This window comes from Actinia tenebrosa, unplaced genomic scaffold (genome assembly GCF_029948245.1).
Source record: "Actinia tenebrosa isolate PJP-AT-01 unplaced genomic scaffold, QUT_ActTen_1.0 PGA_scaffold2__45_contigs__length_23673736, whole genome shotgun sequence".
In the NCBI taxonomy this organism is placed as follows: domain Eukaryota; kingdom Metazoa; phylum Cnidaria; class Anthozoa; order Actiniaria; family Actiniidae; genus Actinia; species Actinia tenebrosa.
The window spans coordinates 22032260-22051207 of NW_028292579.1; the positions used below are offsets into that span (position 1 = coordinate 22032260).

The 18948-nt window shown below is 39.2% G+C and overlaps 2 protein-coding genes across 2 annotated transcripts; one reads left to right on the forward strand and one right to left on the reverse strand.

Annotated features, from left to right (window-relative positions):
• Positions 1-4317: 4317 nt before the first annotated feature.
• On the reverse strand, positions 4318-6333 carry LOC148909612 (uncharacterized). Its single transcript, XM_089034216.1, has one exon. It carries the CDS (start codon positions 6331-6333, stop codon positions 4318-4320), a length of 2016 nt encoding a protein of 671 aa, XP_088890342.1.
• A 9509-nt stretch (positions 6334-15842) lies between these two features.
• LOC116298124 (uncharacterized) lies at positions 15843-18948 on the forward strand. Its single transcript, XM_089034217.1, has 4 exons — positions 15843-15927; positions 18124-18168; positions 18275-18370; positions 18470-18948. Exons 1-4 carry the CDS (start codon positions 15843-15845, stop codon positions 18946-18948), a joined length of 705 nt encoding a protein of 234 aa, XP_088890343.1.

Below are 18948 nucleotides of genomic sequence, written 5' to 3' on the forward strand. Positions count from 1 at the left end.
TTTTGGTACTTAAATAATTTGTGTTCCAATTTATAGAATAGAACACCAACATCCCACGAATGTTGCACCTATATGAAAAAAATATTGCTACCACGTAGAAAGTTAAACTAAGTGGAAAAGCAAATCCAACTCAAAAGTCTACATGAGACACCAACATCCTATGTATGACCGTTGCACACAGAGTCAACATTTCCCCATCCATTGTGAGTACAGTTTCCGAGGAAGAAAAGAAGAAAAAAAGAGAGTACAATTTGACTATTAACAACTATTAAACAACATATATCGCTTCATAGTTGAACGCCTTGTTATGACGTTCTTCCAATCCGAGGTAATCCAAGGCCGAAGAAAATATTTATCGACTCGTGACAAATAACCGTGTATTTCACTTTAAAGTCATAGCAAGGCTATATTGCTCTTAAAGCAATGACGTTTCGGCTATTTTGCTTCTCGTACGTTATTTTTTGTTCCAGGAGTGTGCTTCATTATATTAGAATGCTGAGAAACTTAGTTGTGAGTCAATATTGTTTTGTGTGATGTAAATATTTCTTTTTATAGTATTCAAAATGATCAACTGTTTGAATTTGATAATATGCTATATTTAATAATAATGCATTTAAAGTCCACTACACAACGCCAGCATCAATGATATGTGACCATTGCAGCTAGAGTAAACATTTCCCCATCCATTGTGGGTACAGCTTCCAAGTGAGGACTCTGAACCTGTGCATCGCATGTAGTCTAACCATAGTGGAAAATAGCGAAAGTAACGCCTATATTTAAAAAAGGGGAGAAAACTGACCTAAACAATTATCGCCCAATCTCGGTCATCCCCACTGCTTCAAAGATATTTGAGAAGATCGTTTATGATCAACTATACGATTATTTGAATGAAAACCAGTTATTGACGGAATGCCAGTCAGGCTTTCGCTCCCTGCACAGCACTGTCACCGCGTTGCTCGAAGCAACGAACGAATGGTCAGTTAATATAGACAAGGGACTACTTAACGGAGTAATCTTCATAGACCTCCAAAAAGCCTTCGACACCATAGATCATGAAATTCTTTTGTCCAAACTATCGAATTATGGCGTAGATGAAGGCTCACTCAAGTGGTTCCGTTCTTATTTACTGACGAGGTCTCAGCTGTGCAGTGTTAACGGAAGTCTGTCTGAGCCTTGTACTGTGAGCTGCGGTGTACCACAAGGCAGTAATTTAGGCCCACTTTTATTTCTCCTGTATATTAATGACTTACCAAATTGTTTGGCGCAAGCCATAACAAGAATGTTTGCTGATGATACCAGCATCAGCGTTCATGGTAAAAATGTAGGAGACTTGGAACCAAGCATCAACACTGAACTCACTAATATACATCAGTGGTTGTTAGCAAATAAGCTAAGCTTGAATGTAGCGAAAACGGAATTTATGATTATTGGGTCCCGCCAAAAGTTCACAGCGCAATGCGATTCCACTATTAATATTGCGATTAATGGAGCTAGCGTTAAACAAGTTGATCACACCAAATCTTTGGGTGTCACTATCGATAAAAACCTTAATTGGTCAGAACATGTTAACAACATTTCGAAGAAAATCTCTTCAAGTATAGGGGCTCTAAAACGTGTTCGCCCATTTATTTCGACCGATAGTGCCATCCAAATCTACGAAGCCTTAATTCTACCCAAACTGGACTATTGTAGTGCAGTTTGGGATGGATTAAGTGATAAACTATGTGTTCAACTACAAAAGCGTCAAAATCGAGCGGCTAGAGTTATCACAAGATCTAACTATGACATAAGATCTAGCCATCTCCTTGACCAATTAAACTGGGATACACTTGCAGTTCGTCGTAAAAAACAAAAAGCCCTACTAATGTTTAAGACGATGCAGGAACGTACACCAGTTTACTTACAAAACCTTTTCTCCGACTACCATACTAAATACAACCTTCGAAATCATGATAAAAAACTGTCAATACCTAAGCCACACACTGAATATCTAAAACGATCATTCAGCTATAGTGGGGCAAAATTGTGGAATGACCTACCGTTAAGTATAAAAGAGGTCAAGTCAGTACGAAAATTTAAAACGGAAATTGATAGTTTGTACAGTAAGAAAAGTTGTAACTAAGGGCTCCACGGCAAACATGTAAAACAGTAACTAGCTTTTTATTCGTAAATCTTTACTTTTAAATATTTTTAGGCAATTGACTGATGTTTTTACCGTGGCAAAATAAAGAAGCTTCCTTCCTTCCTTCCTTCCTTCCATACTTTACCCGTCCCTCGTCCTTCCCACGAAATTCCCACAGTTTTGGTAAAACCAAGTTGTCGACATACAACCTTGGCATCTGGCATATCCCAGTAATAAGGATAACCACCTTGGCAAATTGTTCCCCATTCGCTTATTACTACGCTTCGATTCACTTTTAATAAGGCACTTTGCTGCAACAAATTTGTCCAAATGCAATCTTAGCTGAACATTCATTCGGCCAGTTCTAGGGGTTATAATGATAACATTTCTTCAATGAGCTACTCAGTTTTACGCTGCTTTTAGAATGAATGTTTTTTGTGTATTATAGCTTTTAGAAACTTTTATAAATGGGTTATGCCAGTTTACAGGACAAAACCGTTTTGAACTATACAATACAAACGTATTGTCATACGATATAAATTACATGTCATGACATTATATTGATATATATTTTTCTATTAAGACTTTCTTCCGTTTCATTGGTCTAAAAAGATCTCCAATGTTTAATGAGTATATAAGGCGAATCTCATAGGTGGTATATAACAAATGACCTCATTAAAAATTAAATAATTTAATTCGTTCAAGAAAATAGATAAAATTTTATTTGTAAACAAATAATTCATTTTTTGTAAAAAAGATGATTAAGATAAAAAGTTGAAATATTACGGGTTTTTTTAAAAATCACCATTTGGTTCCCGAGTTATGATTTTTTAAATAAACATTTTTGATGGCATAGCAGGGTTCTGATGTTGTCATACCAACGTCTTACGTCATTTTTTATGTCTATTGTTATCTTTGGTTTATGGTCTTTGGCTTTCCGGGTTTACTTGCTGTCATATTATAGCCATACTATTTTTTTTAGTTCATAATGTGAAGGCACAAAACACTTTCCAGCCTCCTTAAGAGTTTTTTTCCATTTCATTGGTCTCAAAAGATCTCCAATGTTTAACGAGTATATAAGGCGAATCTCCCCATCCCCTGTGAGAACAGCTTCCAAGTGAGGCCTCGGACCCTGAACACGACATGGCGTACAACCATACCTTACCGGTCCCTTGTCCATAGACCCAATATCCTACAGTTTTGGTAAAACCAAGTTGTCGACATGCAACCTTGGCATCATTCATGTCCCAGCTATTATGACACACTGTTCCCCTTGTAGAATTTTGATTGCACGTTTACTGCGACGTCTGAGGCTATGAAAAATTGATCCATTGATACCATTGTTGATGATGCAATAATACACACAAAAGCATCATATATGTGACGATTGCACTCAGAGTAAACATTTCCCCATCCATTATGAGTGTTGGCACTGCTTGTCCCATACTCTTGATTTTATTTCTTACACATACGTAAAACGAACGGTAAAGACTGAATAAACACATTAAATAGATAAATAACTTAGTACGTATGACAAATAGGAAAAACTACGAAACATTAAACTGCAAAACGATAAGAACTATGGAAACGAATAACTTACATTTGTGTACGAAGGGACGAAACTGCGAGCACCAACTAACTAAGTATTTACATAGAGGGCGTATATAAGGCGTACGAAAGCTCCTAAGGGACAAGACTAAATGACGAAACAATGACGAAAATACTTAGACTGAAACGAGCGAAACAAAAGCTATAGAACACTTATAAACAAACTTAAAGACAAAGAGAACTACACTAAAAACTCATTAAAGGCTTTTCAGATCTAACACACCGGCCCCTAAGTGTGATGTTAACGAACACTTATCCAACTTAAAAAACTAATTGGATCTGAATGTCAAAGCAAAATCAACTAATGTCCTAATATTAATGTCCTAAGATATAGCAAAATAACTATAATGGATTAAATAATAAATTGAATTAAATAATGAATTAAATAATAACTTATATTAATAAAGTTCTTAATGTTTTCTTCCAGCTTTTCTTCCAGCTTTTCTTCCTGCTTGTGTTCCTGCTTTTCTTCCTGCTTGTCTTCCTGCATGCTTGTCTTCAAGCTTGTCTTCAAGCTTGTCTTCAAGCTTGTCTTCGAGCTTGTCTTCGAGCTTGTCTTCAAGCTTGTCTGTCTTCTTCCTTGTCTTTCATCCGGTTTCTTTTTCATCTGCTCCTACGAGCAAGCATAACTTTGTGATGGGTCTTTCCAGGATTGTCGATTTGGTTTTTAACTTTACTCTGCGAACAAATCCTTTGACATCTTCAAATATCTGAATAACTCTTCCTAAGATCCATTTGTTGCGGTGAACATTTTGGTCCATAATTAGTACGATGTCATTCATCTTTAGATTTCTGCTGACCTTACACCACTTGTGTCGGACTTGAAGCGTGGGTAGATACTCACGAGTCCATCTTCTCCAGAAGATGTCCGTTAGGTATTGAACTTGTTTCCATCTTCGTCGTGTATAGGTATCTTCTTTAGAGAACAATCCTGGCGGCAACAATGGTTCTGATTTTAACAGTAGTAAATGATTAGGTGTCAGAGGTTCCAAATCGTTTTTGTCGTCAGACACCGTTGTGATTGGACGACTGTTAATAATTGCCTCTACTTCGCACATGAGCGTTAACAGGTTTTCATCATCGAGTGTTTGTTCCTTGAGAAGAGCACATAAGATCTTGCGAATCGTTCTGATTTGGCGTTCCCATACGCCTTCATGATGAGAAGCAAAGTGCGGACTGTAATGCCATTGAATGTTCTTTTGCAGTAGACTTTCATGGATTTGTTCTTGATTCCACTGCTTAATGCATTCTCTCAACTCTTTATCGCCACTTGTAAAATTTGTACCATTATCGGAGAACATCTCTTCTACTTGGCCTCGTCTGGCAATAAATCGCCTTAGTGCTAACAGAAATGAGTTGGTATCTAAACTGCTAGCGATTTCTAGATGAACGGCTCTCGTCGTCATACACGTGAATAAGACGCCATAACGCTTAACAAGACTTCGACCGCGGCGCACGTAGAATGGGCCAAAATAGTCAACTCCAACGGCAGTAAATGGTGGCTTGTCTGGTGTTAACCTTGCATCTGGCAGATCTCCCATCTTCTGCTGTAGTGGAGGAGATTGCCTACGTCGACAGTCGAAACAGTTTCCAAGGGCTTTCTTGATAGCTGCATTAGCATTTATGATCCAATAACGTTCGCGCAGGAGTGCTAGCACGTGTTGTTTACCAGAATGACCAGAGATGTGATGATAATCGTTGATAATCAAGTTCGTCACATGATGATTCTTGGGAAGTATTATTGGATGTTTGGCTCTTTCACTTATTGGCGCATTGCGAAGACGTCCTCCAACACAGATCAAGTTGTCTTTTACCACTGGATCCAGCTTGGACAAGGGACTCGATTTTCTTACGACGGATTTTCTTGGAAGACCATCAAGATTTTCTTCGAGGGCGCGTATCTCTTGATGAAAAGTTTGCCACTGAACGTGTCGTAAAATCTCTTTTTCTGCATCTTGCATTTCCTTCAAGGAGATTGGTGTATTTGACTTGAGAGAGGTTTCTCTTGTGCATGCAATCTCTTTGTGTTCTGCTTGAAGAGCTTTCTTGATATTCTGGAAATATCTTAGTATCCATGCAATAATCTTCTTCAGATGATACCAGGATGAGAATTTCTGGAATATCTCATTTGCGGCGTTAGGCCTGGTAGATGTCGTGCATATTTTCACTTCTCTTTTAACTTCTACATCATCTTCCAGCGAACTTATCATACCTTTCGGTCTTTGTGGCCAAGCATTGTTGTCTTTCCAAAGAAAGTTTGGACCATTTGCCCACTGTTTGCTCTTGAATAGTTCATCTGCTGACAGACCTCTTGACGCATGATCGGCGGGATTGGAGGATGAGTCTACGTACTTCCACTGTGAAGGATCTGATACCTCTCTAATCTGAGCAACTCTATTGGCTACGAATGTATGAAATCTTGCTGTCTCGTTTTCCACGTATCTTATCACTGAAGTACTGTCTGTCCAAAATATAGATTCATCTATTTCATACTCTAATTCTTCTTTGATCATCTTGTCAAGACGAACAGACACGGTCGCTGCTGCTAACTCGAGGCGTGGTATAGTTATCTGCTTGAGTGGGACTACTCGAGACTTAGCCATAATAAAGGAGCAATGAATTTTTCCACTGCAACTCACAATACGCAGGTATGAGACTGAGCCATAACCAGTTTGAGACGCATCAGAGAAATGGTGAAGTTGTGTAGATGTCACTTGACCAAAGTTCGTTGGCTTGTAGCATCTTTCGACTGTGAATTGTGCAAGCTTTGGTAGGTCATTTAACCACTTTTGCCACTGTTGATGGTGTTCTATTGGTATCTCTTGGTCCCAATCTAGCTTGAGTCTGCACATATCTTGTAAAAGGGACTTTGCTTGTAATGTGAATGGTGAGACAAATCCTAATGGATCGTACAATGCGCTAACCATGGATAGTATACCTCTTCTTGACGGAGTGCGTTCCTTGAGATTGATCTTGAAGCCAAATTTGTCTTGTTCGATATTCCAGTTCACACCTAGCGCTCTTTCGATGGGCAGATTGTCTTTAGCTAAGTCCAGTTCTTTGATGTTTTTGTTTCTTTCAGATTCTGGTATAGTACTGATAACGTCACGACTGTTGCTAACCCACTTTGTTAGGCGAAAACCTCCTTTCGACAAGAGCTCACTTAATTCTTTGGAGTGTGTAATTGCATCTTGAATGGTTGGCAAAGACTTGAGACAATCATCCACGTAAAAGTTGTTAAGAACTGTGCTGACTGCGCTGGGACTGTAATCTTGCTTGTTGTCTAGGGCAGTTTTACGTAAGGCGAAGTTGGCGACACTTGGTGACGATACTGCACCAAATAAGTGTACATTCATTTGATACTCTTCCAATTCTTGATCAATGTTACCTTGTGGCCACCACAGGAAGCGTAGAAGATTACGATCTTGTTCCGGTACTCTAACCTGGTGAAACATTGCTTCCACGTCTGCCATTAGCGCGATATTTTCTTGGCGGAATCTAAAAAGAACGCCCAGAAGTGTGTTCGTGAGATCGGGTCCTTGCAATAAGTGGTCGTTGAGTAACATATCTTGGAACTTTGCAGAACAGTTGAAGACAACACGTACCTTTTCCGGCTTGTGTGGGTGATATACGCCATGGTGAGGTAAGTACCAAATTTTTCCTTGACTTTGATTCAACATGTGAAGTGGGATTTTACGAGCAAAGTCTTTAGAGAGCAAATCGGACATGAAGTTCTTGTAATCTTGATGCAGCTTGAGATCTTTGGTGAACTTTTTCTTTAACCATTTGGCACGTGAAATGGCTTGAGGCTTATTGTTGGGCAAGTGGAGTTCTGGATTCTTGAAAGGCAGATTGATGTGGTAGTGACCGTTCTTTAATTCCACCGACGACTCGACGCTTGTTAAGAAACGGCGCTCCATCGGAGACATCTCAGTTCTGTGATTACTGATAGAATCGTTGAATTCTTGGTTAAAGAAGTCTATCATGATCTGATTCAACTGTACGTCTGCCTTGACCAGAAAATTAGAAATGCGAGGAGATTCTTGACATCGCTTCAATGGTCCATTGATTGTCCATCCTAGTTTTGTTCTAGTTGCATATGGACCACCGTACTGGCTGTGGATTACTTCTTGTGGGTCTAAGGCCTCCGGGACATCACTAGCGACAAGAAGACCAACCTCGATTCTAGAATCAGGAGACATGATCTGTACATAGTTACTTAAATGTGGCCATCTATCCACATCCTCTTGGGTAGCGATATCCGCTTTGTCCACTGGGATCTCTTGCTGGGTGAACAACGATGGCAATTTAATCAAGTGATTCTCATCCATATCTGCAATCTCTAGACCTCTGATTAGGAAAGTATCTGTCAGATCGTCTTTCTTTCCTAACGTAGTCAGTGAAATCTTGGTCTTTTTACCATTAACGTTCAACTTCTTCATCAAAGACTCGGTACAGAATGTCGAGGTACTACCACTGTCTAAGAGGGCATATGTTATGATGAACTGACTTGTACCTTCTGGTCTGATTTTAACTGGTAATACAGCCATACCTGTACTAGATTGACCGGCCCCTGTTGAGCATGTGTTTTCAGCAATCTTAATACATGTATTCGTCACGGGAATAGCGTTGATCATGGGAACCTTTTGTAGATTCTTCTTGGTACCATTAACTTCACGGGTTGATGATTGTTCATGATCGTTCTTGTTAGGATCACCAGTATCACCTGGAGGATTGCTTCTGATCCAATTGGTATGCAGAACAGCTGGATGACTTTTAGTGCAGTCAGGAAACCTACAAACTTGTTTCTTGGTGCATTCTTTGACAGTGTGATCATCAGCAAGGCAACCAAAACACAATCGTTTCTTCATGAGAAATTCTATTCGTTCTTTATACGGCTTTCTTCTAAGAGCATTACAGTTCTCCAATTCGTGGTTCGAGGCGTTACAATACATGCAGCACTTCTGAGGCGAATCTGTATCGTGGCTGTCCTTGTGGGTTTTCTGTGTACTGTTAACTTTGGCTTGTACGGCGAGACTCGATGTTCTGGCGGTAAGAGGATTATGTCTGACACTAGGCTTGACGGTACTGGTACTCCGGGACTTGTCTCTGGGGGTCTCTAGTAAAACGATCTTTCCAAAAATAGGATTAGTGGCAATTCTTGCTTCTTGATTAACGTAGTCTACTAAGTTGCAGAATCTGACAGATTGTTGATGAACTTCCATGATATCGTCTACCTTACGACGCCAACGGTCTCTCATATTGTATGGCAACTTTAAGACTAATCGCTTTATGTTGTCTGGGTGTTCAAACTTATCCAAATACTTGTTCCCTTGCATGGCATTGACGCAGCTATTTAAGAAGATGGAGTATCTATGAAGAGCGACGGCATCGTTGTTTTTGATTTCTGGCCAATTTAAAGCCGTTTCTACGTAGGCGGATGCGATTCTATAGTGATCTCCATACCTCTTCTGCAGAAGCTGTTTTGCGTGTAAATATCCAGAATGGGGAGCCATGAAGTGGCATGAGCGAACCAGTTCTCTCACTTCACCAGTGGTATGCTGTTCCAAGTAGTGGAGTCTTTCGGTGCCGTTAGTAGTTTTAGCTTCAATAAGACTTTCAAAGGCATGTATAAATGTCTGATACTCTAGTGGATCACCACCAAACATAGGAACTTGAAGGTTAGGTAAAGTACTACGCTGTTGTTGCGTGTGGAATAGCTTCATCATTTCATTCTGCTGCATCTGGAGACTAATGAAATCTCTCATAGTTTCTTTGCTGTCGTCATAGGTCGGACGTGAACTATCATAATTGAGTTGTGGCTTGAATGAATCTTCCATCTCTCCATCAGTATTCTGGGGTCGTAACCAGTCGTTGCATCTTTTAAAGAAGGGCGGTGGTTTTAAGGCTGACTCGTCTTTTATGCTTCCATCGAGGGATGGTAATTTACGTGATCCATCATCTGCATTTCTATTGCTTTCAATATCGGCAAGTACTTTATCTTTTGCTTTGACTTTCTCAATTTCTGTCTCCAAGTTAATTCGGACTTCCTCTTCCTCCAACTCAAATCTTTTTTGGTTTAGGATTTGCTTCTTTTCTAAAGCGGCAGCTTCTGCTTGTAGCTCTGCTAATCTAGCGGCTTCCTTCACTCTGGCCGAGGAAACAGAACTTACCAATGACATATTTTTACTGGCTTTGCTGAATTTACTTGCTTTACTACTCAGGCTGGCTGCATCAATGTCGTCAGCAACGGTATCACTGCGTACTCTGGCTTTAACTTCATGCTTAGGCAGTTCATAAGACGATGCTTGTGAACGAAAAAACTCTCTTAAACGGCTCAACAACTGGCCTTTTTTACCTTTGACACTGAGACCATAGAATTTGAGTTCTTCCTTGAGTTGAGACACGGTCCATTTCTCCATGACTCGAAACACAAATTCTTTACGATGTTGGCACTGCTTGTCCCATACTCTTGATTTTATTTCTTACACATACGTAAAACGAACGGTAAAGACTGAATAAACACATTAAATAGATAAATAACTTAGTACGTATGACAAATAGGAAAAACTACGAAACATTAAACTGCAAAACGATAAGAACTATGGAAACGAATAACTTACATTTGTGTACGAAGGGACGAAACTGCGAGCACCAACTAACTAAGTATTTACATAGAGGGCGTATATAAGGCGTACGAAAGCTCCTAAGGGACAAGACTAAATGACGAAACAATGACGAAAATACTTAGACTGAAACGAGCGAAACAAAAGCTATAGAACACTTATAAACAAACTTAAAGACAAAGAGAACTACACTAAAAACTCATTAAAGGCTTTTCAGATCTAGCAATGAGTACAACTTCCAAGTGAGGCCTCTGAGCCTGAACATCTCATGTTGTTGAGCCATACTTTACCCGTCCCTCGTCCATAGCGCAAATATCCTACAGTTTTGGTAAAACTAAGTTGTCGACATGCAACTTTGGCATCATTCATATCAAAGCTCCAAAAGCTATCACATACTGCTCCCCATTGTCACATTTGGGTAAACCCGACTACAATTAAGATTAGAAATGAAATTATCTTTAAACTATTGATTGATGCAGATACCAACATCCCTCGTGTGGCTGTCAACGCTTGCCCATCCACTGTTTGGACAGCTTCCATGTGGGGCCTCTAACACTGTACATCGCAGGCTGTTCATACATATTTTACCCGTTCCTCGTCCATAGTACAAAGGTCCCATAGTTTTGATAAAACCTAGTTGTCTGCATGCCACCTTGGCGTCATTCATACGCCAGTAACCACCATATTCACACACTGTTCCCCATTTACCATTACATCCAAAAAGTGACACATCAACAAATAAATTTAGAATATTGACAAATCTAAGGAACTAAATACGATAGCATAGTGTCTACTGCTTCTTAAGAAGTAGTAGACACAAAAATAAATATTAACCCAAATATAGTGGGAAGAGCATCCAATAACAACCAATACAAAGATACCAATTACCATGACAGCACATAAGTCCTATTGTAAGGTATATTTTACAACATGCACCGGTCTACCGCACACAATCGTTCAACGTACACCATTGCAATTGCAAATAAATGATAAGGTACTCCCATGGTAACCCCATCATTGTAAGTAAACCATCCATTATTAACCAATACAAAGATTATTGTCGATCCAATACACTTCTCAACACCATAAATACAACACCGTAGAGTTAGTTATAAATTAGAATCACGATAAGTACACGATACCAACATCATATGTGAGACCATTGCAGAAAGAGAGAACATTTCCCAATCCGTTGTGAATACAGCTTCCAAACGAAGACTCTGAGCCTGAACATCTCATGTTCCACAACCATACTTTACCCGTCCCTTGCCCCATGACCAAGTGATAAGGATAATCATCACAAATTGTTCTCCATTGTCTTGCTAACAACAAAATTGCCAAAAATATATTACCAATTATGGTAATTCCGTCTGTTGAGATAAAAATACACAATAGTACAGCAACATCATATATGTGACCGTTGCAACTAGAATAAACATTTCCCCAACCATCATGAGAACAGCTTCCAAGTGAGGACTCTGAACCTGTGCATCGCATTTGGTCTAACCATACTTTACCGGTTCCTCGTCCAAAGTACCAGTATCCTACAGTTTTGGTAAAGCCAAGTTGTCGGCATGCGACCTTCGCATCTCTCATATCCCATTCCCAGTTACCATCACACACTGTTCCCCATTGACCACTGTGGTAGACTTGTATAATGCCACCGACTCCTAAATTTGTGATTAGAAAATCTTTACTCTGAAGAAGCTGAAATTATATTCATAATGGATAAATGGTTTACTTTATCGACCCCATGACTGCGTTTTATTATTTGATTTTAGACTTATGTTGTCTATCTTAGGGAAGAAATTATTAGCTTACTATTAGCTTATGTCAAAAGATATGCAACTTTACACGTCCGCTTAAGTCACAGCTACCATCGAAGACTGTTTCTTATTGTTGTCTTACACAAACTGTGGCATAGCTTTGATTTGTTGTATATTACTGCAATTTCCACTTGAGCACGCCGCGCGCAAACTTTGTTGACTTTGAAGCATTTACTAATTAGCGTGTTTGAAGTGTCCGACAGTCTGTCTTGGTCGGCCAAACGATGTCCGATCGTTAAGTGAAGGTTGGCGTTTGATCGTAGGATCGATGTTGTTGTATCAGCTGAAGATGGAGTATTCTCCATAAACGTTTGTTAAATTCTATTTGCATGTAGATATTATCGATGGCCTGTTCGATTATTCCTACCCAAGACTCATAAGAAAATTTCCAGCCACTGTCCAAGTATTGACGTGTTTTCTCCACAGTCTCCCAAAGCGTCAAGAGCATCGCAAATATCTCACAGTGATATAGAACCTCTTCGTTTCTTTTTAAAACCTCGATCAGCTCCACATCTTTTAATAAGGGATTACTTGGGTGCCCGTCAAAATGAGAGCATATTACTTTCACTTCTTCCATTTTTCAGTCACGTAAGGGTCAACGTTTCCCCATCCATTGTAAGTACAGCTTCCTAGTGAGGACTCTGAGCCTGAACAATACATACCATTCAGCCATACTTTCCCCGACCCTCGTCCCCGGTACGAATATCCAACAGTTTTGGTAAAACCCAGTTGCCTACATGCGACCTTAGCAGTATTCAGATCATTTGAGCTCCAAATGCCATCGCAGACAGTTCCCCATTGGCCATTATCACGGTTTAGCCATAATCACTGGTAACTGTCGTTAAGGTTAACTTTAAATTGCTGCATATGGTTGCCCTAAGAAACAGTGATGAACGACCAAACAGCATATGGTGAACGTTAAGGAGGTAAACGTGATAGTGCGAGGAAGAAAAATAAGAAGAAAAAAGAATAGAATTTGCCATTTGAAAATGAGATGGCGAGAGGAATTGCATTCTTACTCCGTGCTTAAATGTGAAAAAATGAGCGACGGAAGCACTTTTTAGTCTGTTAATTCGAATTCAACCTCTAAGTGTTGATGGTGTCGGAGAGCCAATTCATGACCCCTTGCCGCTTAGCAAATTAATGCGATACTCAACAAAACCGGAAAACAGGGTGACAATAGAATATATATGCAATACCTAAAGCTGCTTCAAAGTTTTGCTCCAATATAAAAAGATAGCAGCCCAAAACCCATGATGCGTTCAGTTTCCCAGTAAGGATTTTGCACCTTTGCATTACATAGCATCATTCATCTTTAAGTCTCCATACTAATAAGTACACACCGTTCCTCATAGGCCTGACTATTTACATTTGCAATTATCTCCATTTTCAGCCAGGACTGAGCTCAATTAATAGTGTGATAAGTATTCAATAACAACATATGTGATCCATTTTGAGTACAGCGTCCAAGCGAGGCCTCTGAAACTGTGCAAAGAGTTACGTATTTCACTTCATAAAAACTCGTCGCGAGATACCAAAACAAGGATGAAACACCAACATCATATGTGTGACCATTGCAGCTAGAGTGAACATTTCCCCATCCATTGTAAGTACAGCTTCCAAGAAAGGCCTCTGAACCTGTGCATTGCATGCGGTTTAACCATACTTTACCCGTTCCTCGTCCAAGGTACCAAGTTCCTACAGCTTTATTAAAGCCAAGTTGACGGCATGCGACCTTGGCATCAGGCATATCCCAGCGATTATACGCATGACACACTGTTCCCCACTGAACTACCTTTTGGCTGCTCAAGGCTCAATAGTAAATAGCGTCCAAATTCTTTTCTAAGAAGTAACTAAGATTATGCTTCGTTGAATACTATTATACAGGATCTCTTTTCTTCATAGTTGATCGCCTTGTTATGAAGTTCTTCTATTCCGAGGTAATCCAAGGACGAAGAAAATATTTGTCGAGTCGTGACAAAGGCCCGTGTACTACACTTTAAGGTCATAGCAAGGCTATATTGCTCTTAAAGCAATGATGTTTCGGCTATTTTGCTTCTCGTGCGTTATTTTTTGTTTCAGGAGTGTGCTTAAATATTTTTGAATGCTGAGAAACTTAGTTGTGAGTCAATATTGTTTTGTGTGGTGTAAATAATTATTTTTATAGTATTCAAAATGATCGATTGTTTGAATTTGATAATATGCTATAATTAGAATGCAATGAAAGTGCACGAAACAACGCCAGCATCATATGTGTGACGGTTGCAGTCAGAGCGAACATTTCCCCATCCATTGTGAGTACAGCTTCCAAGTGAGAACTCTGAACCTGTGCATCGCATGTAGTTTAACCATACTTTACCCGTTCCTCGTCCATCCCACGAAAATCCCACAGTTTTGGTAAAACCAAGTTGTCGACATGCAACCTTGGCATCTGGCATATCCCAGTAATGAGAATAACCACCTTGACAAACTGTTCCCCATTCTCTAATTACTACGCTTCGATTCACTTGTAATAAAACACGTTGCTACAACAAATTTGTCCATATGCAATCTTAGCTAAACATTCATAGGGCCAGTTCTACCGGTCATAATGATAATATTTCTTCATTGAGCCACCTGTACGCAGCTGTTAGAATGAATGTTTTTATTATTATAGCTTTTAGAAACTTTTAGAAACGAATTATCCAAGTTTATAGGACAAAACCTTTTTGAACAATACACTACAAACTAATTGACGAATATGCACCAGTTTTGTTTACCAAAATCGCTAGTATTTAGATGGCTTGAGCACCAAGTGTAATCACAGTATATTCTAACTTAAACATACTAGCTACGGCCTTTTTAATGTATACAGTGTAAAATAATGCGCCGCATGCCACCGGCATCATCTTGGTGATGAGTGCACGTTTACCCATCCACTATGAGTACAGCTTCCAAGTGATGACTCTGAACCTGAACATACCATGTTTTTGAGCCATACTTTACCCTTTCCTCGTCCACTGTACCAAGATCCCACAGCTTTAGTAAAACTAAGTTGACGGCATGCGACCTTCGTATCATTCATACCCCAGCCACCCAAGTGACACACAGCTCAGTATGTCGTAAAATCATTGACCAATTCGTAATTAAACATTTGTTGTCTGTTTTGAAAAAATATTAATTCGCAGGAAGTTATAGATGCAGGCTTTGCTTTAGTCAAGTAATTTTAAAAAATACGTCTGCTTAGAATAGAGCATGAAAAATCGTCCTGCAAAATATATTGTCTATTAGGCGATTTAGTGTCGAAATAGAAGTTTCCTAATGCTGTCTGAGATCTCTGATCAATACTGATTCATTTCAACTCCACCAAATATATATATGAAGATAAACTATTAAGACTTGAAAAACTTTACTTACGAATAGGAACAAAATGAAATTCCCTGTTAACCACATTATTATAGTAATATTTCATTCTCTGATCCAACAGAGTGGATTGCTTTTAGACAACGGGTTTGATTAAGGTAAACTTCAAGGACAATAGCAAACATGCCATGTGGGACATAATTGACGAACAAATATTAACTTTACAAGAAATGTTGTGCTGTGACTTGTTTAGATATATTTAAGTTTCACTTTCATCTACTATTTTAGCTCATTGTGAGATCTCCGTCTACATCGAAAATGCTTTCTGTTGTAGTGCAGTGTAAAGCTGTACTGCTTGCAGTATCTATAACAGCAAGTCTTTTTATGCTTTGTGCGGCAAAAGGTACATCTGATGGGCAAAAACAAAGTGATGGAAGAATAGCTTTCGATCCAAAAAATGCAACACCAACAACCATGGCTGACATGATGAAATTGTTGATGGAGCATGAAAGAAGGTAAAGAAAAAAAGAATAAACGACGAAATAGAAAAACACTATAAGGATAACGAATGTAGAAGGCTCAAAAAAAAAACTAAGATTGAAATAATCAAGATGCTGTGATGAGAAATGATGAGAATATTGACTGGATCGGCGCCCAATAAAGTGTGGTTTCATTTCATTTTATTTTTACGGAATCTATCAAATTGAATCAAAGCGAGCATTCCTACAAAGAGGTCAGTAAACGCTACGACAATAATTAAAAGCGTATTTTATCATCTTATATCTGAAGTAAACATTTGGTAAAATCAAGTTCCCTACACGCAACCTTTGCATCATTCATTTCCCAGTACCCATCGTTATAATCACATACTGTCCCCCATAGAAAATTTTCAGTAAAATCGAAAACAATAACTGTTATTACACTCGTGCCTGCAATGAGGTATTCGTTTGTTTTTAGAATCATACAAGAGGGTCGATCATACATATCGTGTCGATAGAATGCTTGGTATCTCATTTGCATATCATTTGCATGCATCCATAATATCTGCTATTTATATTATGACATATTATTTTTTACACACTAATTGATACAACCACCAGAATCCCACGTGTGGCTGTTGCAGCTAGAGTCAACATTCCCCCATCCATTGTGAGAACAGCTTCCAAGTGAGGCCTCTGAGCCTGAGCATCCCATGTCATTCAACCATATCTTACCCGTCCCTCGTCCATACCGTGAAGGTCCTACAGTTTTGGTAAAGCCAAGTTGACGGCATGCCACTTTTGCATCATTCATGCGCCAGTAACCACCGTATTCAACCACTCTTTTCCATTGTAGTCAAACACATCAACACAGAAGTCCAGAAAGTGAACAAATAGTGCATACATCCTGTCAAACCATAATCATCATACTGGTTATACCTCATTTTCCACTATAAAGCCATCATATTCATATCAGTTTATGTTATGAATAATGCAGGTTCCCTATGCACAAGTCATGCCTGGTCTTTATATCATATCATTTATGTCATTCTTCATATCTCACTATACGAAAAGTGATTTATGTTTATAAATGTTATAACCAATTATCAATTATCTTTTATAACATTCAACACAAATTACGGGTTCAAATCCCGTTGAAGACTCAGAATTTCTTCTGAATCTTTTAATTTGCAGCTGCATAAGTTGCTTGATATATTGCGAGGATCAGTTCAATTTGTATAGGAAATCGCAGGATCTAGAATACAATTAAAAATTGGGATTTAATTGTACTCCTCTTGTCCAATCAGAATCGAGTAATTTTGTAGTGTATTATAAGTTACATTACAACCGCAGTACCAATATATAGTTCATATATATTCTCATACACAAATTACTATGACGACAAAGTGGTCCAATTTAATTGTACATTTTACAACACTTGTCTACCAGACTCAATCCTTCAACTTACAGCATTCCAAATATATGGTGTGATACATGAATATATGGAATCAAAATTAACCGCATTATTTTGGAGTAAAGCATACCATCACGTCAATACAAAGATTGTTCGCGATCCTTTAGACTTTACAAAACCAGCAATATAATAGTTTAGGTTCTGCTAACCTATAACTTAATATCATGATAAGTACACGAAACCAACATCATATGTGTGACCATTGCAGTCAGAGTAAACGTTTCCCCATCAATTGTGAGTGCAGCTTCCAAGGGAGGACTCTGAGCCTGAACATCCCATTTTGTACAGCCATATCTTACCCGTTCCTCGTCCCCAAAGCGAAGGTCCTACAGTTTTGGTAAAACCAAGCTGACGGCAAGCAACCTTAGCAGTTTTAAGATCATCTAAGCCCCAGCTAGTTTCACACACTGTTCCCTGTGGTACATGAATTTTCCCTAAGCTTAAGAATTGTAGTAGCAACCGACGCTTCGTCACTGCTTTGTAACCTCTATTCTAATAAGCAAACCTCAAGCAGGTCGATAAGAAAGCAAAAGTTAGATAGTCGTCTGCTTTCTCCTACTCCTGTGGGAAAAGAAAGAAAGAACGAACGAACAAAATCAGTATACTCGAGTGACCATTGGAAATTTACTAACTTGTACATTTTTAGGTAGAGATGGGCGTGATGGTAAAGATGTGTTACCAGGTCCAAAAGGTATGTATGGTAATTGTTAATTAGGAACTTAAAAGAATCGAAACAATTGAAGCAACTCATATTTATACGTAAAAATATTTAGCTAATATAACTTTTTTATTGCTAGGTCCACCGGGTTTGAAAGGAGAGATAGGACATCAAGGTGTGAGAGGTCCACCAGGACCCAAGAGTGGTGGAGTACAGTACGTACGATGGGGAAGAAGTGCATGCCCTTCAAATGCTACTCTTGTTAAGATACGAGTAATAGCCTGGTTTTCTCCAAACTAATATAACATAGTCATTTTCAGCAATTGCATTCCAGGCCGTGTTGGAGGGGAACGATATTCTCACAAAGGCGGTGCTTCTGATTACGTTTGCCTTCCTGAGACTCCCAAATATGGAAGGTACAAAGATGGCCTTCAGTCGCTCGGTGGATACATGTATGGTGCAGAATACGAAGTTTCCTTTGAGCTTTTCACCAAAAGCGGCCTTTATGACCATGAAGTACCTTGTGCTGTGTGTTCTGTTCAAACACCAAGTGCTAAGTTGATGATCCCTGCAACATACGAGTGTCCCGCGGGATGGAAACGGGAATATCACGGGTATCTGATGACTGAGCATTCCAAACACATACATCAAACTGAGTTTATCTGCGTAGATCAAGACGCAGAATTTGTTTCTGGGACTAAGCCTGATTTAGACGGTGCAGTGTTGTATCCTGTGGAAGGAAGATGTGGTTCTCTACCATGTCTTCCATATGTTGAGGGACGAGAACTGACATGCGTAGTGTGCACCAAGTAA